The sequence below is a fragment of the Cebidichthys violaceus genome, unplaced genomic scaffold, assembly GCF_023349555.1.
Source record: "Cebidichthys violaceus isolate CVI_PGR_0920_01 unplaced genomic scaffold, fCebVio1.0.p SCAF_17, whole genome shotgun sequence".
Classification (NCBI taxonomy): Eukaryota; Metazoa; Chordata; class Actinopteri; order Perciformes; family Stichaeidae; genus Cebidichthys; species Cebidichthys violaceus.
The window spans coordinates 5505181-5528274 of NW_027176340.1; the positions used below are offsets into that span (position 1 = coordinate 5505181).

The 23094-nt window shown below is 39.0% G+C and overlaps 1 protein-coding gene across 1 annotated transcript; it reads right to left on the reverse strand.

Moving 5' to 3' along the window:
• Nucleotides 1–1684: 1684 nt before the first annotated feature.
• Nucleotides 1685–17154, reverse strand: slc6a1b (solute carrier family 6 member 1b). Its single transcript, XM_068712311.1, has 15 exons — nucleotides 16717–17154; nucleotides 14924–15344; nucleotides 14502–14633; nucleotides 14153–14253; nucleotides 13532–13641; nucleotides 12939–13071; nucleotides 11897–12031; nucleotides 10999–11102; nucleotides 10127–10251; nucleotides 9585–9697; nucleotides 9310–9441; nucleotides 7542–7644; nucleotides 7236–7336; nucleotides 6112–6279; nucleotides 1685–4438 (listed from the first exon to the last, which is right to left on the reverse strand). Exons 2-15 carry the CDS (start codon nucleotides 15165–15167, stop codon nucleotides 4325–4327), a joined length of 1815 nt encoding a protein of 604 aa, XP_068568412.1. The 5' UTR covers nucleotides 15168–15344; nucleotides 16717–17154; the 3' UTR covers nucleotides 1685–4324.
• Between the last annotated feature and the right edge of the window lie 5940 nt (nucleotides 17155–23094).

Sequence of the window (23094 nt, forward strand, 5' to 3'; positions counted from 1 at the left end):
CACATGGTTAAAATCATCCATGGAATTCTTTGTGTCTCCTGTACTCCAACTAAACCTTATCCTTTGTACTTGATAGCTAGGTTTACATTTTTTCATCTCAGTTCAACGGATGCATTGTCCCTCTCATTTTCCAGGTGTCCAGCTGGAGAGCAGCTATACTGAGCTACCAGCTCACCAGTGTAGATATGTGGACTGAGGTGTTATTCAGGGAAAATAGCTACAACGGCCGCACACACTCAGTGTAGAAGATCCTACATAATATCTGTTGTCCGATGCGGTTTTTGGAGGGACGTTATTATCAACACTTCCCATTCTCTGCTGTGCTGAGCTTGTACACGGTTGCAAGGAATGATGATGTCATTGCCAAGATGCCAATTATAAACTCTGTTATATTCTGCATTCACATAATCCGTTCCACGTGATTAGGCACACTGAAATGTAGTAAAGCCTGTGAGCTATAGTGCAGGAAGACAACTGGAGTCTGCTGCTATACTCTCACATGACACACGGTACTTGCTGCATTTTATATCCAGCACGCATTAGAGCATGCATTTATGCTGTCAATAAGTGTTTTATTTTTGCGGTCTGCATGACAACGAGTATGTCATAATTGTTAGTTGTTAGACCAAATCAAATCGATTAATTATATGATCCAAAGTTGTATTACTTTTTGATAGGCATGCCTCCACGGGAAACAGATGGGAGGGACCCAGAGCCGTAAAAACAGCAATATTGATTAAAATGAAATGAATGAAATGAAAATCAAATATATTCTAGGTTCTAGGATTACTGGGTGTGTTTGGATAGGACAAAAACAATAATTCAAATCTTTTGTTAATGTATCAAGTGTTAACAAACGTTTAGTAAAAAGGAGCCAGAAGAGATGAATGTTACAAAAACAAAGCTCATCATATATTGAGATTACTGAGCTCTAAAAAATGAACACGCATGTAATCCACACACGTCATTTTAAGACGTGCTATTTAATTCATGCTTTTTTTCCCGTTATTTAATTCGTACTTTTCTCAATCTCATGCGCAACGTCAGGATTTTTATTTCATTGTTCCCTTTCCACAAACTCTTTGAAGTAAAGATATCTACACATTCTGTACTTCTTTCCCACCGTGCATTTGGTGATGATTTGGCTCTCTGGATCATAACAAATGTAGGCTAACCACAGCACAACAGCAGGGAGATGGATGCTGCATTGTGACCGGGAGGGATTGGCTGTCCTCCAGGACGGCTATAGTGTCTGTACTGGCACAGCGTTCAGTGCAGGTGTCACAAGGATATAACTGTGGCAAAAAAACATTTAGTCAGAAACTATAAGCTGAGTTTAAATAGAACATATCTTGCGGTGATGGAACTGATTGCATATTAATTTCCAATTACAGTAATTGTAATACATTTTGCATTAGCATAACACTGAGCAGGTTATTGTCATGCAAAACCATCTCACTCAACAATGCAAAAGGCAGGTTGGAAAAGCATTTCTATATCGTTTAAGTCAGTGCTTGTGGTTATTTACATCCATTTAACAAATAAAAATGGTGTTTGTACTTTCCACAATTACGCTATTGTGTATTTTTTACCATCGGCTGGTAAAATAAATATTTGTTGTATGCGTTTAAAAATGAATGGACACATATATTCCCTATATCTCCAAGATTACATGACACAGATATTATAATCTATAGGTCTTTATTTATTTTTGCAGATAACATATATTGCAATCATGCTTTTTCATATAACACCATCTAAAGACATTTATTATATGTTTTTTACATAGAATATTTTACATTAGGCCCATAAAACAGCTAGAAATATACAAAACAATATTCTCTGACTAGACATTTCTATTACATTATTGTTATTAATATTATCATCTTAATTATTACTCTACTCTGTTATTGTAATTATATTTTTTACAGTTGAGAGAGATATGTGCTTCAGTTTCTGAGATAATAATATTATTGCAGAAAACAGCAAATAATATCACTTTTTTTTGTTCAACATTTAGACAAAAGAAAAGAAAAACTCAGGTTGTACTGACATTCACAGATACATGTATTACACAGTCCAGTTTACAACATCATTCAAGAGAGAAAACTGCAGTATGGTAACTTTATACAAAATTCACGGAACCCTTTGTCATTGCACATTTTAATTCACATATCTTTGAAAAAAGAACATAGATAAAAGAAAATAAACGGGACTGGTTCAACCTGATTCCTGTCGCATGTAGCTGCCACAGAAGCAAATTTTCTTGATCCTCCTTCATAGTAATACAGTGATATCTGTGGTCTGTCTCAAAGTCAGCTTCTACATAATATGTTTTTATATTGCCGAGCAAACTTGATATGTAATAATAGGTTTTTCTTTACCCTATGAAAAGGAGTAGTTTCAGTGGTGTTGGCCTACAGTATATAGCATTTGTCTATGTCCTGTTGTGTTTACAGTGCTTTTGCTGGCTTTGTCCGCTGACTGAGCCAAAGTTTATCTCTCCTTATCTGCTATTGGAAATCTGCACTAGCCACAGGATAGAAACACAGTTTGGCTTCTACTAAAATGACTGAGTGAAGGCCATCACAGTTCATTTACACTGAAAGAAATGATGCTAGCTGAATAGCACACAGAAAAGAGAAAACAATTTGGATCAGCTTTTGAGTGTGCCCATGTACACACGCACACAGACACAAATACACACACACACATATATATATATATATATATATATATATATATATATATATATATATATATATATATATATGGTTTATGTGTTTATGTTTTGTTGCCGCTTAAGGTAACATGTTGGAATAATGGGAGAAAATGGCAAAAATTTGCTGATATATATATTTTTTTTCTTTTTTAAATATAGCATTAATTGTTTCAGTGTATAATGGTAGTATCTGAGAGCTGAGATAATTTGGTCACTTCCACCTTTGTTCCTGAGGAGTGGGTTACTAAATAGATATACAAGTAAACGGTTCCAGTCGGAGAAGTGGAGCTATCATAGAAATCCGTCATGCAGTCTCCAATGCAGCAGCCACTGCAGCTTATTCAATCTCACAGTTTAAAATATAGATTTGAATTAGCTTTGACTTATTGCAACACAACTCTGTCAATCCACTTTACTGGTTTTACTGGTTGTCAGGAGAAGGAAATTCTACTTTTTCTAAATAATGTCAGGCATAAATATTGTACGCACAATGCAAATGTGGGATTTATGTATTGGCTACTCGTTAGAGGTGGTAGTTTACAGATCCAAAAATTGTGCTTGTAATGTAATGGATGCTGTATTTGCTACTGTACTCTGTTGCTCTTCAGAGAGACAAAGGAGTTGCTTGATTTAATCCATATCTGTTCAGCGGCTCAAATGTCTGCACCAATCCTTCTAACACGAGTATGATTTTGGTCCTTCTCACTCTCACATATAGAAAATGACCTAAAAATTATTCTACAAAAAAGATTCAGACAACATACAAAGTTATTGTTCTTTAGAAAACAAAGAAACAATTATAACAGTCTCTTGCTATGTATCCTATGTAAGTTATTTTTGCTGTTGTCACAAGTTTCAATCGAGCCAAAATAAAAACTGGACGCTTCAAAATCCCATACTGTACTTGTGCTTTTCAAAGGTAGCCCCAGACATGGGTGGTAAACATTTCAGGTGAACTGCAGGATCCTGCAAGGGAGTGATAGTCTGGCTAAATTATATTTTACACATACAAGCAGATTTGGCCTTACCTGTTGCACATTCCCACATTGTCTTTGCCATAAATTGGTCAGTATTAAATTTTCACTTCACAAACTTTCAAATTGCATTTTTTTTCACCTACTACACTGCATTCATTTTAATGTATGTATTTTATGAACAAGCAAAATGCATTTAACCAATATTTTTCTTTGTACAGTAATTGTAGTTTAGTAGATTAATTAATATCTTCAAAGTAGCACAATACTATTGAATCAACGCGGGCCTCCAAATTTAAATTATATATTCAATATACAGTAATTTCCTAAGTCACATTTCCTTTTCTAAAAAGACTAACTTTTTTGCATAATGAAATTCAAAATATCACAACAGTTTTGCTGGGTAATTTGTTTTTTTCTCATAAGTTTTATAACTCTGTATTATACAAATAAACAAACAGAAAAACCCCTAAAAATAACTGTAATCAGGTTGGTCTCACGTGTCCCCAGGAGGTAGGTGAATAAAAGCAGACGTGGAAGTCTGGTGGTCGTTCCCAACCTTGATTATGTTTTTTTTCTGTGTAGATCGCGAGTCTGCCCGTTGAGACAGAGAGAGAGGCAGAATCTTCTAGATGTAGGCTTCCTCGTTGGCAGGGTTCTGATTCTGGTTTTCTGTCTGCTGGTCTGGACCGTTTTCCTGAGCCTTCGGCAGTATCACAGGCGTGAACATTATCCGCAGACGCTGAAACGGAGAAGCACGGCTATCACACAGCTGAACAAATCGCTGATGGTGTTGAAATTACAATGAGACACTGTCACACAGCTTTAGCAGGGACCAAACAGCTGCAAAGTTTGTGAACCAATAAGCTGTAACAAAAAACACACACCAGCTACACAGCTGTGTGCTTGATGAATGGGCGTAAACTCGTCAAGATAGTCTCAGAAAAGACATCCACATAGTATCCCTGATGTGATTTATAGTTATATGGTTAAATACAGCTTGAGATGTGGCTGACAAAGGAAATTAAAAGCTAACGTTCTTAACATTTAACTAATAAATAATTCATGGGCCAAACTTACTGATCCCACGAAACTTAATAATCAAACCATCCTGAACCTTTTAAATGATCTGAACTCTGGGTGCGGTGTTGGACCTGGGATTCTGCAGCATTTATGTGGAGTGTTTGTGAAACTAAGCTTCCGCCTGGCTGCAGGGCTGGCTGATTGCTACAATTAAACAATCAACCATCAGCTGGTACTGCAGGATCTGACACCTGCACATCGCATCTGACAGCCTCTGTTGCACTGCCTGCAATTATGACCCATTTATTCCGTCAGCGGTGGCTATAAAGCTATATCTGTCACTAGGGACCGTATAGATGCAAGGTTATTGTTCAGCCCATTATGGATGACTGCAAATCAAAATGCTCTTAATGTAAATGGCATGCAAAAGGTATTATGCGACCATAAAAATGCTGCGTACCATTCTGTTGCATTCAAATTAATGTCATTTTTTGAGAACTGGTAAAGCAAAAAGACATCTAAAATTGTTTCACAGAACTAATTAGAAACTCTATTTTACTAATCCTTTTATCACTGTTCTACTCTTCACAGCGATTTATCTCATCTTTACCAAGCACGCCTATGTGTTTTCTAATTACAGCATTGAATCACATTGGGCCAAACTGAGCATTTCAACATCCAGTGTGAAAAGTCTGTTTGCTGCCAAATTACATATCACAGCTAGGCATTATGTTATATTGTATATGTAAGTGAGTATGATATAAGTCCTGGATCAGCATGTTCTGGTAAACATGTTTGAGTCAGACTTATTGTAAATAAATCTACAGGGTGACCTTGAATGTATATTCAAACTTCCCATCATGTTTAAAACTGACTGTAAAATCTTCAGGGCTTATACGGCATTACATTATCCTCACTACACATCAGCCCCCTCTGTGTTCCTGTGTTGGATTGGTCTATCATACTCTATGTAATAATATATTTGAGCCAAAAAGTAATCCACTCGAAACTCTTAACGCAGAGCCTGCCTCGCTGCTGCCTGCAGATTAAACCTCAAACCAGCTAATACAGTAGATGTGTGAAATGCTCAGACGTGGATGCAGTGATGTGCTCTGGGAGATCTGCGGCAATCGTATTTTGCATTACATTTACTAAAACTCTCTGTATTTATATACCATAATACATATGTGTAAGTTCAATAACACGTCCTTTAAGTGTATGTATTTATGATTTAGTTTGCATATGCAGATATTAGCGCTATTTGCTATAAGCATCTGGTAAAATTGGCTTTGTAGCATAATTTATTCATTGCTTTGTAGCAAAAAAGCAGGTCAAATAGTATTATTTAAGTAAAATGCATCAACTATTTGACTGAATTCGCTTTGATCTTACCTCTTTGTATGTGCCTTTGAGTGTGAGGAACATGTAGCCCATGTAGCCAGGGATGAGGGTCATCGAGGAGAGGGCCATGCACCACCCAACGCCCTGGCCCCAGGCTGGGAACACGTAGTCACCCAGGGTGAGGGGAACCATCTGCACTGCACTAAACAAGAAGACCCCCTGGACAAGAGGGACAAGGAAATAGATCTCAGCATCTTCTTCATTATCATGTTCTGACACACAAAGTCTAAATTCTAGGCTATGAACATTGTCGCAAAACTGCAGAACAAGCTTTTGTTCTCGGATGATCTTTGGACAGAACAGACACACGTTGTGGTGTAATATGATGGTATGGTGAGATGGTAATGCATTTTAAGCAAAGAGCACTGACAGTTAATTAAGCCAATCGTCACATCAAGTAAAAGCTATTAAGTAAATGTAGTTTAAAGTGCTTTCGGTTTTGTGAACACAACCATTGAGATAAAGTGACAAAAATACATAGCTTAATTTTGCACATAAAGATTATGCAATCATTCTCAATATGTAGCTTCACATGAGACCTAATAAGCCTGCCCGTTCGCAGGTTGTCAAATACCAATGCTTTGTCATGTCCCTCGGCATCTGATACTGACCCACAAGTGACCCTTCAGAGTCTGCATAAGAAGCACTGGGCTTTCAAGTTACTACAATGTAACCCCATCTACGTCATTATTAAAAGCTTAAAGGAAATGCTCCGGGAGTGTGATGAAAAAAATGCAAACACAGAAACACATTCAACCAGGAGAGCGATTGTGTTGTTGAGTTATTTTGAAGTTATGTGTTTCCAGTACTTATGTTACATTGTTTAAGTTTTACTTAGTTTACGTACTTATTTTAATCCCAACCACAATGTGTTTTCCAAAACCTAACTAAGTGGTTTTGATGCCTAAACCTAAGGAAGTGTTTTTGTTTGAATTCACAATGGAACCATGTGATTACAGCGACTGTAGTGGAGCTACCCAGTGAGTTAGAAAGTGACGCCAAGGATCCTTAAACAATAAGGTGTTGGATTAGCCTAACTATTGTCCTTGATGGGGACAATCAAGGATCCCTGTTGCTGTTTGGACATGTGCATGTTAACCACAAACAACACTTACAGCCACAATGAGCGGAGTGAAAACGACCCAGCAGGCCTTCCACCACAGACAGGGCCTGTAGCCAACCATTTCCTCAATGTTGTCATAGAATTTGTTCACACCTGGAACCAAAGATGAAGCATCATGAATACAGTTTTAGTTATTGAGTTGTGTGACAGTAGATGTGCTCCAGATAGATAGATAGATAGATAGATAGATAGATAGATAGATAGATAGATAGATAGATAGATAGATAGATAGATAGATAGATAGATAGATAGATAGATAGATAGATAGATAGATAGATAAGACATAAGTGTGGCTCACCATAAAACCAGGAAATTGAGATGCACTCAAAGAAGACCAAGAAGAGCAGGCACATTCCACTTGCTGAGTAGTAATCAAATAGCTTGAACACATAGAGTCCACCCTGTAAAAGAAGAGAAGCGGAAAACAAGGGACAAGAAGATAAGACACATGAAGGTGAAGGGGAAAACGTTAAAGAAGCAATTATAGCATTGAATGTGCAGGACAGAACTAAATCAGTCAAGTGGAATCCAAAGACAAGCAGGCAGAAGTTGAAGCCTTTTTTTTAAACTTTTGATTCAAATTGTGACAAAAATACTTTTGTCAGTAATCATTTTGTGGGCTGGTGTTTGGAAAATACTTGCTGCACTGTAGTCCGAAGCAGAACATTAATAATTAATGCCAACCATTTAAAATAAAGCATGTTATTAAATGTTTGGAGATAACAGTGGACCTATACAATTACACAAAAATGTTAATTTATATTTTTATTCCAAATTAAATTAGTTTAGTCAAACAGCAGTGACCAGTGTTTCTTTCTGAATTACATTTCGAGGTTTATGTATTTTGTCCTGTGTAACGTTTGCGGTTGACGTAACACAAATGAGTCTGCGGAAGTCCATGTAGCGATGAGGTCAGGGTGCTGGATGGGTCAAATAACACAGGGCTTTCAACCTGGAGACTGATGTTTGTATCTCGTATAAACCAAGTATACGTGTGTTGCCTAAACGTAACCAAGTAGTGGTTTTGCTGCCTAAATCTAACCAACTACTTTTGTTATGTTTTATTTTAGTTCTGTTTTCATCGTCATTTTAAGCCAAACCATGTTTTTTTTTTGTTTTTTTTTTACAAATCCTAACCAAGCAGTTTTGTAGTGTTTTTGGTTTTGTTAAGTTTCATTTCACAACGTTAATCACTGTGACCGTAATCCGGGATGTAATAGGGAGTGCAGCATGGGATCGTAATTTCGTAGGAGACAGGCTTGGGTCATGGAGTGCACAACATGGTTCATTGTCTGAGGAGCATGAATGTGTTTGGTAATAATATTTCATAGCAATCTGCCTCCTTAGAATATGATTGATGACACCTTTAAGAATCTGGCCTCAAGGTGTGAGACATCTTCCTCTGATCGGAACTGTTGGACTGACCATGCGATTATCCTTTGGTCCAGTGGCTAGCTAGGTTAATATGTGAAATCAGGGTTGAAAACTTTTGTTTCATGTTGTTTCTTGTTTACAGACTGAAACATGATGCTAGATGACCTAAACCACTTTGGCCAGGAGCTACAGTCTCAGCGGTCATTACTCCACGACCGCTTTATTTAGATGCTCGTTGGATTTCATATTAGGGCCACTTGGAGAGCTGAGTTAACAACCTAGCTGAGCTAACACTCTTGCAGGTTACTGGGTCAGCTGCCGAGGTCACAACAACGGTGTGCGGTAGGATTTTTACAAGTCTGTGGAAATGTTTTATTATCTTATAACAGTGCCAAAGTCAGAAATGTAAAATATGAAAGAAACTAAGGCATGTTGGTGTCTGCATATATCAAGTGTTTACTCAGTTGATTAAAGGTGAACTTGTTGACCTTGTGCAGCATTTCTACTGAATTCTGCAAATATTATGAAAGGAGGGCAAATCCCCACGGTGTGATTATTTGATAAATTGTAGAAATTCAGACTCAATATGACCCGAATATGGAAACAGATATCAACCTTGTCATTACGATAGGAGGCTGCTGTGGGTGTTTTTGAACTAACTTGCCTGTAATGTCTCTGCAAGAAGAATTTACCTGGGTGATGTTGGACAGTCCAATAATGTAAGAAATAAAGCAGACGACGGCGATGAAGATCTCTCTGCGTTTTCGGAGAACTTGAGGGAATTCATCAACCAGCGCAGTTATGAAGCCTTCCACTGTGCAGAACTGGAGAGATGGCAGAGTCACGTCAAAACTGTATTACGTAAAACACTGGTGTCACAATAAAAACATTAGGAACATTAGCACTTTGCTGTATCATTATGGCACATAAACCACAACTTAGACCATTTTTGTTGGGTTATCTTTACCTGGCTGTCAATTCCCAGCATCAGCAGCATGGAGAAAAAGAGTATGGCCCAGAGAGGAGAGATGGGCAGCTGGGTAACGGCCTCAGGATAAGCCAGAAATGCCAGGCCAGGTCCTTAAAAAAAAGACACATTTCATACACATTGTGACATTGTGTGCTTACAATGGCATACAATATCAGTAAAAAAACTAATTGGTATATACGTTTTAAAAAAAATGAATGTTAAGTTCATTTAAAAACATTTTTAACACACATACTCAGCCGTAAAGTAGCAGTAATACTCGATAAATCCAAAGTGTCCTGGATAGAACAAAGTGTGAGTGCTGAATGTCAAACGAGTATTTATTTAAAGGACAGAGAGTTTTTTTTCAAAATTACTGAGCAATTTTTCTCAGAAATGACACATTGTGCCAAACTGAAACCCTCCCTTTTTGACTGAAAGAATAAAGTCTCGCAATTTCAAGGGCTAATTTTTGCAGAGTCACAAATATCTCTTCTCTGTGCCGATTGTTACTATCGACTTTCAACATTGATTGCAATTACCTGAGGCTGCCACATCAGCGATAGGTCTCTTTGTTACATTGGACATGAATCCCACGATGGAGAAGATGACAAAGCCAGCGAACATGCTGGTGAAGGAGTTGATGCAGCACACAATGATAGAATCTCTGTAGGGGAGAGACAAAGCACAAGGCAGCCATTGTCACGCCTATATCAATTCCTTATCAACCCGTCACACATTGTCGAGATGCACCGAGGGGGGAAGGGACGGCGGAGAGACATTTTGCATCCTGCAGTAGCACAGCAGCTGAGTACATTTATATTGACCTGTTCTTCTAAAATGGCAGTTAACTCCAGCTGTTTCAAAATAGCTGGAACCATAGATGTGCATAGGTGACCTGCAGACCAGTGTTTCTCAGAGAATGTGACAGAGGCTGAGGCAAACCTGACGTCTGTGCCTATGAGCGTAACACAGAGGGTGGAGCCAAAATAATGATAAGACTGATACAGCTGGAGGCTAAAATAGTCCCAAAATCGAAGGTACATTGTTGCTAAGAAACCCAAAATAATCACAGGCACAGTCTCCTTAAAAATAAAAAAGATGTAAATGGCCGTGTACTTGTATAGAGCTTATCTAGTCTTCCGACCACTCAAAGTGTTTTAACGCTACATGTCATTCATGCATGAATGACATTCAAACACTGATGGCTACCATGCAAGGTGTCACCTGCCCATCAGGACTCCGATTAACCATTCACACCCATTCATAGCAATTTGGGGTTAAGTGTCTTGCCTCTGATTGAAGGACCACCCTGCTCTACCGCTAACCCCCAAGTCGCCCCAGTGATGTGTGAGTGACTGGTGTTAGACACTATGAACAGGTATTGAAAATGCAACATATTATAATCTCCTACCTGTATACGTTGTTGTTGAAGGTATTGTAGCTGCCAAGAGCAATCAGAGAGCCTAATCCCAGCCCATAGGAAAAGAAGATCTGAGTGGCAGCATCCAGCCACACCTATCACACAAAGAAGGGAAGAAAAGAGGTTGAATTGACCAGGTGTAAACACACAGTTGATGCTAAATAGAGATATTTATTTAAAAATTGGCCAGATTTTCTTTTTTTTTACTGATGAAATTGTCTTGTTTGTCATTATCTGCCAATTTTACTGGCTGGTCTGATCAAGCGATGTACACAAAGGCATCTTGTGTCTTGTAAACCTTGATGTTAATGGCAGGAACTGGGACCAACACTTGGGTCGGGAACTTGGAAGACCTATGTGCTGTCTTGTTATACTTGGTCCTATATCTGACCCACTCTGATCCCATTGCATCCCATCTTGACCTAACTCTACCTCGTCTAATGATGTCTCTCCACACCTCATCTAGCTTCAGCTCATGTTCTACATGAGCTTTAACGATGTGGCTAGGTCATTAAGTCACAATCATTACAGAATAAAAGATTACATCATCATCAGAAAAAAAAAAGGAATACTATCATAGAGGGATTTTTGTTAACCCAGAACTGGTAAACTTCAGCCTTTCAACAGCTATCTGAGCTATCCTACTGAACACTTTTTAAAAAGTCTGCATCAGCAAAATAAATACAAATATGCTATATATATTTATAATTCAATATATTTAGCTTATTGCTTTGCTGCTCTAGGGAAAATATTTTTTATTTTCTATTATTTTGCTGCCCATGCAATTAATAGTCATTGGTATATCATCTTCATCCACCTTAGCAAATAGATAAATGTATCCCTGAACAGAAAAAATGTTTATACTTCATGGCAGAAACAGAGAGCATACCTCAGACTCCTTCAGTTTTTCAAAGTCTGGTGTGATATAGAAGAGAATTCCATCAATTGCACCGGGTAGAGTGATGCCACGGCAAAACAGGATGAACAGCATAAAGTAAGGGTATGTGGCTGAGAAGTACACCACCTGTGGGACACAACGTTATTGTTAGGAAAAAGTGATATTGTCTATCTAAGCTCAAACTTGTTAAATCACACAGCTAGTGAGCATCATTTAACTTTTAATATTTGTCCTGCAGGGCAACCGAACTGTAGAAGAAGTGAAAACTGCTAAGTTGTTCAACTCCTCATGAACAGCGTTACAGTACTGTGTGGCACCATTTCTACAGCACAGAGCAGCACAGTGACCTAGTCTGCCATTCCCTGGAGGCGAGATGACCCCAGAACGGTTGGGTTCAGCACACTCTCAGTGCACTATTTCCCTCCTTATCTGAACTAATTTGTGTTATCAAAGTCAACACAGTTCAGATCAATCATGAGAAAATAAACTGAATAAGAAGTGAACTAACATAGACTGTCATTGACACTCCTTTTTATAAAAATAAAAAGAAATGATGAATCTGTCATAAAACGACCATTGATATAAAAAGTGCAAAAGGCTAATCACACATGTTATGGTTTTGTAATTGTGTAGCCTTTGTATCTCTTTGTGGAACGTGTTGGTTGTTGTCATACATAAAGTGCTTTGGATTAATATTGGATGTGTTGAATGTTGTTGCCTTTTAAAGAGACACGGACAGAGAGCGGTTGGCAGAGTAATGCATGTCACTGTATTGTCTCACTTGAGAAGGGATGAAAATTGTTGTTTTATATCATTTTCAGATATTTCACGACAGTTAACCTTATGAAAGCATTGAAGCTAGAACTTACATTTTTGCTCAGCCTACACTACTTTTGATCTCTACATTTGACCAACAATTATAAATGTCATTGTGACAATTTTACGCCCTGGAGCATAAAGACAATGCAAATTGAATTCACAATGGGTTTTATTTTTCCATTTTGTTTAGTTTCCGTGTTTGTCCTCTACTTACTTTGCCAGTCCAGCTGACCCCCTTCCAGATACAGAAATAGACCAGCACCCATGCAATGGCGAGTGTGATAGCCAGTGGAATCCTGAGCTCCCCAGGCTTCTCCAGACCATCGGTCAGCTGGTGCATGTTACGTCTGCAGGGGAGTAAAGTGGGCTTACTACAACGCACAAATACATCCTTGATCTCATACATACAACATGCATGGGTGCACACACAAATATGCAAGCACGTGTCTAGATGCTCACAAAAAGACCTTTCCCTGGCTTTCTTTTCTCACCCCTGAAGCTTTTTTAAGGCTCCACAGTCAAAGGGAGTCATGCTTGCATGTCTACACGCATTTTTTTTGCTCTTATGAAAAAAAAAAATGCTTAGGTTTTTTCTGAGGGCCTTTATTATGCGCACAATTTCTCCTCCTCCAGAATGATCTGGATGGATGGATATTAAGGGATTCGGTGAACCATTGGATCCTCAGATCCAAATGGCCATATCAGACTCCAACCCTGATCTTGACTGTGCACAATAGGGACCATGACCTTCCGTTTATAACAGAGCAGTATCTTTGTGATCTAAACAGACTTTTATGTCCAGCTTACTCCCAGAACTCCACCACAGCGCTGGTGAGGTTTTTGGTGTCTGGGATGCTGTAGTTGGTGTAACAGCGCTCTGTGTTCCAGGGATTGCCACAAGTCTGCCATGGCAGCTCCTGAAAATTAAAGAAAAAAAAGAGAGAGCAAAATCACACAGACAGCTCTTTTTACTTGAACCACTCTCCCACCGTCGGGTCCCATTCTCTGTGGCTGTCAAGCAGCCAAGACCATGATACTCATTGAGATTTCATGCTTTTCTTGGAGGAGTGAATGCCTCATCGCCAAATGCATTTATCAATACCTTGTGTAAGGCGCTAATTATGTGGGAAAGGAAGTAATAAATGTCATACTCTGTTAAGAGCTGTTCACCCCTATATAAGAGCTGCTGGCAAAAAGAACCTGCCACATAACTTCAAGGGTTACTACGTCAAAAAAAATACAACCTGGGAAAGAAAAACAAAATGAAATCTATGCTTTGTTGCGATTTAAAGGGCATTTGTGTTAAATGTTTTTCAGAAGAAATCAAGGAAACTAGATCTTATCTCCTCTACATTTTCAAGGTATTCAAGTCCTATTATTGTATTATTTTATTAGAAAACCACATGAATATAAAAATCAAATACTCACAGTAGTGAAGGAGTTGTACAGATAGTAAATAGCCCAGGAAATGATTACAATGTAATAGATATTTAACCAGAAGGACAGAACAGCAGCAGCTATACCCACACCTGAAACAATGGGAGAATACAGGCATGTTAAACTGTGTTAAAAGATTTGTGTTGACATAAAACGGGAATATACATTTTTATTTTTGGTATTGGTCTTTTACTGGGGATAAACTTTGGGCCTCTGTTTCATGATTACAAAGAAATAATGACCGACTTTGTCTGTTAATCCACCTGGCCTTTATGAAGCAGCCAGTTAACACACAGAGCATAGTTTAAGGCCTTAAGGATAACGTAAAAGTGTATTTTACCTTTAAAAACCGGGGCCAGCTTCCACACTCCAAGTCCTCCAATAGAAGTGTACTGACCAAGAGCCGTCTCCAAAAAGAACAGGGGCATGCCAGCAAATATGAGGGTTAAAAAGTAGGGAATCAAGAAGGCCCCTGAATGAGAGGTGAGAGGTAAAGGTGTGTAAGTGAAGGTGAATCATTAACTAGTAACATTCATAATAATCCAGATAAGATATTTGGTAAAAGGAGCATTTCACTCTGCGCCCCTGATCAGCGTGCAGGCTTTCTCTTGTGCGCAATTACGCACGGCTTAAATGGGGGAGAAATACAGCTTTATTTTATTAAAAACCTCCGGAAGCAAACTGGCAGGTTTTGATGTCGAGATCTTTGCATTCCTTTTTGTGTATGGATAAATGGAAAATTGCCAAGGAAGTCCTCATTACCTCCTCCGTTTTTTCCACATAAATAAGGAAATCTCCAGACATTTCCGAGTCCGATTGCGTATCCGACACAAGAGAGAAGAAAGTCAAATCTCCCTCCCCACGTTTCTCTCTCGGGTATCTCATTTTTCGTCTTCTGCACTTTCACCACCAAGGTTTTGGGTTTGTCGTTTGGCGTGGTGGGCGCGTCATTAACTGTCTCCGTTAAGACGTGTCCGTCCGAGGCTTTGGTCCCGTTGGTGGCCATGGTCACTGTGCGTGTCGGATAGTCCTGACCAGTGGAGAGGAGGGGGTTTCAGCACCGGTCCAGGCAAACAGCAGCGTCTCCGTCCTGTACACCCAGCTCCCAGATAACCGTCGAGTAGAGATGAATAATCGGGGTAATAAGAGCGATCAGGAGCAGCTTGGCAGCGTTCCAGCGACCCTGAAAACAGAATTATATATGTTTACATATCGATATAAAAATTCACAAAAAAAAAAATGCTTGACATATCTTATGAAGTTGAATGTCAGGTCTTACTAATGAGGGATAATTGGCGTAATTCTGCGTTAATTGTTTAATATATTTACATTATTTAAAAAAATGTGTGATTCTGATTTTCAGTTCGATGAAACTGGAATCATGTTCCCAATTAACCGAATAACCTCCTAATTTCTAGGAGAAAAAAAAAAAAAAGATGTGACCAAAACGCTTATCAATGTGGACATTCTACTGGCCTGTGCATAAGAATAAGTTTTATGTTACTGGTCAAATATAATTTTCCACGATCACTGTGCATGCATCCATTCTAATTCCATGACATTTCTTCAGGGGTGGATAGAAAAATGTGCCCCACGATCCGTGAACCCCACGGGATCAAATAAAGACTTCTCATGCAATAAAAATCACTTTTAATTGCTTGAAGTGAATGCATGTTAGCAGAAATTTAGAGCCTGCCCTTGTCCTTGAGTCATTATGCTCTAAATTCAATGGCCCACTTCCTACTGCTCCGGTACAAGAGAAGAGCGATTAAACACATTTAGGAGTCAGGCGCGACGATACTGTCTAATGAATCACCTGGAGAGGCTAATAACTCACTGCAGTTTTTGAATAGACATTTTCATCAAGTATCTGCGGGACAAGGTTAAGATATTTTACATTTATTTTACTTACTAGTAAATATGCAGTAATGCAAATAATAAGCTTCACAATTTAAGTACATCATTTTAGCGAGGTAATGTATTCACGTTATTTATGTATATTTATATTTACTTTTGAAATGCAAAATAAACATTTGCTAATGATAGTTGAACAAATGCAACATAGAGCGCGCTCTCTGCGCTCTCCTTCAACTTGCGTGCGTAATAGTGAGAGGCATTAGGCTGTGAGGCAACACGGTTACAAATCGTTTGATGTTTTAAACAGTAAGCGTTTTACATTCAATCTGTTATTAAAAATCCAGGTCCATGTAACATTTGACTTCAAAGTCTCTCACACCCTCAAGACAAATTGAAAATTAAGTGAAGTAAGAATTATGTGTAATTTTTTTCTTCCCACACAGATCAGACATTTACATTCGACACATTTAAAATAGTTGGCTGCAGGATTGAAGGATCAAATTCGCTAATGACCCTCCTGAGATGAGTCTCTTGCGTCGCCAATAAGCGCAGTCGCACATCCGTGCACATTGCCAAATTCCGCGAATCTGCATATTCCAAATTCCTCAATGATCATCGCTTGTAATAAGTATGTCAACGAACACATATATATCCCTGATCTATATAAATGCATGCATACTGTGTAACAGAATACTTACAATAAATTCCTTTTATTTTCCAGATTGTTTCCCCGATGGGAAAATCCGATTTTTAAAAAGTTACTTCCTTGCACTTTTACAGAATAAAACCAAGGTGAAAACTTTGCATCCGACGACAGCGGGCAAATATATGATCCTGAGAGGGAAGGATGGCGAACAAACGCGTCTTTTAGAGCGAGGTGCTGTCCTGGAAGGAGTGGTGCTGAAAGAGAGGAGGGGAGAGAAGACGGGGAAAGGAGCTGCCGCCGTCTGAGTTGAAGCGAGCAGGGACGTAACATGAGCGCAGGATCCTCACTCTCATCTACATAGCGTCAATGTCACCTCAAAGTCGACCCTCCCCAACTCCAACATTTCCACCACTGAGATGGCAGCGGGTTTGAGAGAGGAGCATCCTCTTGTCTCAAGGTTTTATATCCTTACTCCTGCAGCTTTTTTTTTTTTTTTTTTTTTTTTTACATCAGCAAGTTCTCTCTCTCTCTCCCTTTCTCTCCCTCTCTCCCTCATTCATCCTTTATTGCTCACTCAGGGGCCAGTTGATGCTAACTAACCAACTTAATAAATAGACTCCATCAAGTTGCCATAAATAACACTTAAGTGACACATATTGTCATCTTCTAAACTTCCATCCATTACACTTTTGGGTGGTGAACATGAAACAGCTTGTGTAGAAAGGCCAGGCTGTGGGTAAAAATAAGAAGTGTAACAAAAGCAGCCATTCCAAAGTAGCTGATATAGAGGAAGATGCCAATGGCTGCTTTAGCTCCTGGCAAAACATGATAAGAGGGTCCCAGCCAATAAAGGGAGTCAGGGTGTGTGAGATAAATTGAAAACTCTGCTTATAATCTTCTTAGCCAGCTGTCTTCCAAACTGAAATACCCTTGTGGAACATCCCAAATGAGCAGTCTTAATGCAGACTTTAACTCCCACATCGAGATAAATTATTAGGGTCTCACTGGGAGATTAGACTCTCGCAGGGTTTAACAGTTAAAGTTTGAGTTGTGAAAATGAGTAAGGATTAAACCAGTGTTAATATTAAAAGAAAATCTACATCTGCCATTAGGAATGGCAAACGTCTCACCGATGAAAACTGTGATGGTGATTCATTTCTCCCGTATTTCGAGTTTGTTGTGAAGCTGTCTGGTGACACCTTGTCGTGATATCTTGGTGTCGTAGCAGCTTCATTTGAATGTCAAGTGGAATCATATGCGATGTCACGGCTTATGTCGTTGTCATGGATGCTTGCAAGTCTGGACTGCATCAAAAACGTTTAAGAAAATGTTGATATTCTCCCATTCGTTTGATTAACTTCTTTTCCTTCCTTGTCCCACACCATCCCTATTTCTCTCACGTCTCACTTCCTTTGCTACCCCCCCCCTGTGCTCATCTGCCCAAATCTTTCCCTTCCATCTTTTGTTCTTTTTGTCTCCGTCCGCCATGCTGTAGGCTGTGCGGTTCTGATACAGTGCAACAGAAAAGCCACACCACTGAGAGAGAAGGAAAGAATGCCCAGATGGTGAACCAATGAGGGGGTGAGCTAACCTTCTAATGATATGAAACAAAATTTAGCATTTTTAATCCCAACTGGCTGAATGGCCTGCAGGCTGTGGCACCTCAGATGTGCAAAAAGCCTCCCGTCGGCCTGCAGCTCTCACACGAGGGGAATTCAAAATGCCACGGTGATGAGAGCTGGTGGAGCTGCGCTTCTGGCCCTGGCCACACCTGATGGTGAGACTGTGTGCAGTGGAGCTTGTAATTACAGAAGGAGGTGGTAGTAATAGAGAGTAGAGTACAGGCAAACACACAGGCAGACAGCTGGACCCCTGTCAGTTTCACCGCGCAGACATGGGGGACAAAAGTGATGTTGTGAAACTGTAGAGCAGATTATTGCTCATGTGAGAAAGACAAAATGGCGATGCAGATGATGATGACAGTGATAATGACGACAGATGCATTGTATAGTGCAGGCATATTTACAGAGCCTTATGTTGCCTCTCACTTTCAGTATTTCCATGAGGTTTTGCAGACGTGCTGAGGCTCTTTATGTGTGACATAAATATTATGACTGGGAGTAACACCATCCCAAGTATACCTCTTTGAAAACTGAAATGAGCAGGATTTGAGTGTATGTGAAGTATTTGTATATATTGATAAAGTGGAATGACTTATTGTGGATTAACCTAGCTATGAGGAGAGTCTAAAGCCAAACCAGCAGGCAACCTGCTCACAATGACAATGATAACATGCTGCATGTAGACGCAATCTTTACTATATTCACCAACTTAGTTGACCATGCTAGCATGCTATAATTTGCTAATTGCAATAAATACAAAGCACAGAATGTCATTCGTTTTTCAGGTATTTGGTCATAAACCAAAGTATTAAGGGATGTTTACGGTGTGTTTACATTTAATCCTTAGAGGAGCATTAAAATTTCATGGTAATCCATGTAATAGTTGAGACATTTTACACAAAACCACGATTGTCGACCTCATGGTGGCGCGAGAGGAAACATCAGGGGATCACCCAAATCGTAATGATTCAACCTCTGGGGACCATGAATGTGTGTACCAACTTTCATGGAAATCCATCCAGCACATTGCTGATATGTTTCTGTTTGACCAAAGTAGTTGACTGACTGACCGACAATGCTGGGCCCATAGCCATGATGTGGCCATAGCTAAAAATTAAAACAGTAAATAAAAGCATATGATTGAAATATGAATCCGTACTTTTCTTGGGACAGTGGTTTTAACTTGTTTGCTACTTGGCAGCACATTAACCTTTTAACATTGACTGCATGAATCGTCTGCTGACACTCTTCAAGTCAGTTTCAGTGTTTTCCAATTGAAGTGTGTTTTAGCATCTCAAATACCTAATTTGAACAAATATTTTGTTTTAACACTGTTGTATGTTGGCTTGGCACTCCAGAGCTTATGGAAATCAATGTGTATGTTTGGGCATATGAAAGAGAGATAAAGACTGAGAGGTAAACGGAACGACACACTAACAAACAAACAAACAGACAGACGGAGCCCTGTACTGTAGCTTTTCCATGTCTCTTAATCCTAAAAGCCTCTGTTCTTTTCGGGTGGTGGGGAGAGGGAGGGACTGTTGTCAGGACCAGTTATGTGGAACACTGCAGGCCCATAGAATGTGTCTGGCTCTTCATTGGTAAGTCAGTCAGGTAGGACGCTGCTAGGCCTCTCCAGAAGAGCCTCGGTGCAACGTTTCCGCTCGCAGTGAAAAGAGGGAGACAAAGTGATGTGTCTGTTGCCGGGTGATTCACAAAAAGAACCCAGGGTGCCTTTCTAAAAAAAGAGAGGATGGAAACACAGCGGCAAAGTAAAACAAATACTGGCCTCCCTCCCTGCCTCCCTCACTCTTCTCACAGCCAAGCAGGAATGTCGAAGTCCGCCAGGGAGAGTATGGAGGGAAAGTGAAGCCAAAATGTGCCTGCAAAGCCATTCTTAAATGTAGCAAAATCTATAAGAACTACATCGGAACATAAACATGAAGATTCAAACACACTGAATCTGGAATTTGATTCTGAGAACATGTTTAGAGAAATGCCAGAATGAGGGATAACTCTAAATAAAAAATAAAAAAACAGTTGTCAGTTAATCATCACCTTCATTTTAATGGCTGTAAGTTTTTCCCTAAATTAATCAACTGTCATGGTCCACGTAACAGTGAAGTGTCAAGCCGGTAGAGATATGTTCAGACACGTGAGGAGTGGTATTGTCTGTAAATGCATTGTGTCATTGTTTTACAACCTGTCCTGATTTATTATAGGATCAGCAACACAGGTTGCAAAAAGTTACCATGGTGCAGTGGATGAGCATGCAACACGGCATTTTAAATGTACAAGATAAAAGACCAATTAAGAAAGAAGCGCTTGTTTTCAATGACTAATTACAGAGCTGGCTTATGTCATATTGACTACACTGTGTCATTATGTGTGTATATGAGAATAATTAGTAATTAAAGCTGCATTGCCAAACCTGCCACAGGTTAGACAGGTACGTTGCTTCTTTCACACTACATTGAATATCTGGAGTTAAACCAAAACATGGAAAAATTTGTGCCAAGAAAATGTCGCCTTTTCATTTAATAATTGCGGAGGTATTTAAATCTGGACATAAGTGGTGGGTCGACCATCACTGCCACTCCAAGAGTCACACCACTAGTATTATAAAAACACTGTACTGACACAATGCTCTACCAAATGTCGCAGCAATCCATCCATTAACTCTCACTTAAAAACAAAAATGATAACCTAATTGTTACACTAGAGGAAAAGTCAGGAGTCTCTAAAATCAGAAGACTTTATCCTCTGGGGACCATGAAGGTTTTTGTCTATTTAATCAGGCTCAGTATGTGACCACGTCTGTGTCACTAATGTGCCTTTTTCATGCACAAATGAAAGAGCCTTTGAATGAATAAATGAGTCATTAAAATGGTAATTAAATACGATTTACATATTTGTTTCCTCATTACAACCTCTCGCTTTACTGTTGCTTGGAGACACTGAGACAAAGCATCAATCATGGGTGTTCGAATTAATTCAACATAAAACTGTATGGATATCCGACACTATGTGGGTTACCATACAATAAGAGCCAGTCTGAGTAGGTGGTAGCTTTTTTAGCTTGCAAGCTATGGATTCACATATCTTGCCTCAGTGCCATTTTACTGTTGTTTGTATGCCTTTTGAAACCCAGTATTATTTTTAGGCTCCATTGTTTTGCTGCCAGAGATTAAATAAATAGAACTATTCCCGAGAAATAAAACTTCTGAAATGCAGAGATCATCCTTAGACAAATGCTATGAAGCTGGTCATAACAGGAAGTCCTCCCAACTTCAGGACAGATGTGGAACAGTACATTAAATTATTATAAAGAGAACCGTGTCCATATTATATGACTATAGACAACTTTTTATATAACAACCACTTAAGTATTATTACATATTTTACTGTTGACAAGCACGGTGGGAAAGTTCATTTTGTGCATCTCTGAATTGACGCTGTGGAATTTTACTCTCTGATCCTAACGAGACTTGAGTAAAAAATTTCAAAGCATGGCAGAAAACATCAGGGTGGACGGCGATACCGGGGCATAAGATAAATATTCTAACCTGCACCAAGTCTCTAAAAATGAGTCAGCTGCTTTGTATGATTATGCATATAATCTTCTGTCAAGTGGTTTGCTGTGTCAGCATTTTTTCCTACTCTATTAACTATGAGTTCATAGGACTCAGATGTACCTCTTTTGACAGACGCACACGCGCCATCACAATACATGGGACTGTTACATCACCGCGCAGTTGTGCCCTTTGCCCCACATCATGATCTTACTACTACTGTGTGATAATCTTTGAAGTCATTAAAGCAACTCTAATGTGCCTATTTGCTATGCTGCTGCAGTGGTGACACTCAACACATCAACATTTTGATTAATCTGAATGAATTCATATTTTGAAAGAGATTAAAATTTGCATCCATCACTGTAACAAAAACATGTACAAAGTTAATGTTTCATTTGACTTTTCTCACATTATCACATCGTTAATTGAAGAAGAATAAACCAAAACAATTAAAAGTAAATGAAAGTAGAAACAAAAATACATCATCATGAAATCAATACAAGAAGCATCTATTCTCTTGCTGGTCATCGTTCACATTATTTAGTCACATCTGCAAACTAGAAATGAAAATAAATTAATAAATAAAAACATTAGATAAATTAGATAAATAAAAACATTAGTATTTCAGCATGCATTATGTATCTCAAAAAAGGATACAGTTCAATGTCAAACTGTTGATTTGCAGGAGAATAATTGATCTATTAAATATTAAAACAAAATGCGGTTTCTCTTTGTCCAGAGGGCCAGTGGGTTGTGTTATGGGGATATCAATATACGTTGGCCTCTGGTTATACAATAATTTATTGCAGCGGACAGTTTTCTTGCCTGTGCACCTGTATTAATGTTCCCCATCATTCAGCTGTTTTATACAACAGCAGAGCAGAGCAGAGTGTGGGGGCTTTAGATGCTGGATGACTGAGTTTGATTGGGTATAGCTGCCGAAGCTACAGACAAATGAATCATAGGATGGACAAGCTTGCCGGACTCAGAAAGGACTCAGTGGTTGGAGCCATAACTGGGATTCTCCTCTCAAACTGGTTTCTGTTGAATGTCATGTATTTGTAATAAAGGCTCGACAGGAGAAAGGAATGGAATGGGAAGATGTATCCTTTCTATGGGTTTCAACTCTGTTCCCAAAACCATTTTTATGGGTTGTTAACCCATGTCAGGGTAATGGAGGCGTACATAATGTGATCCACAGTCAGGGCTGATACTTAATGGCTTTCAGAGAAT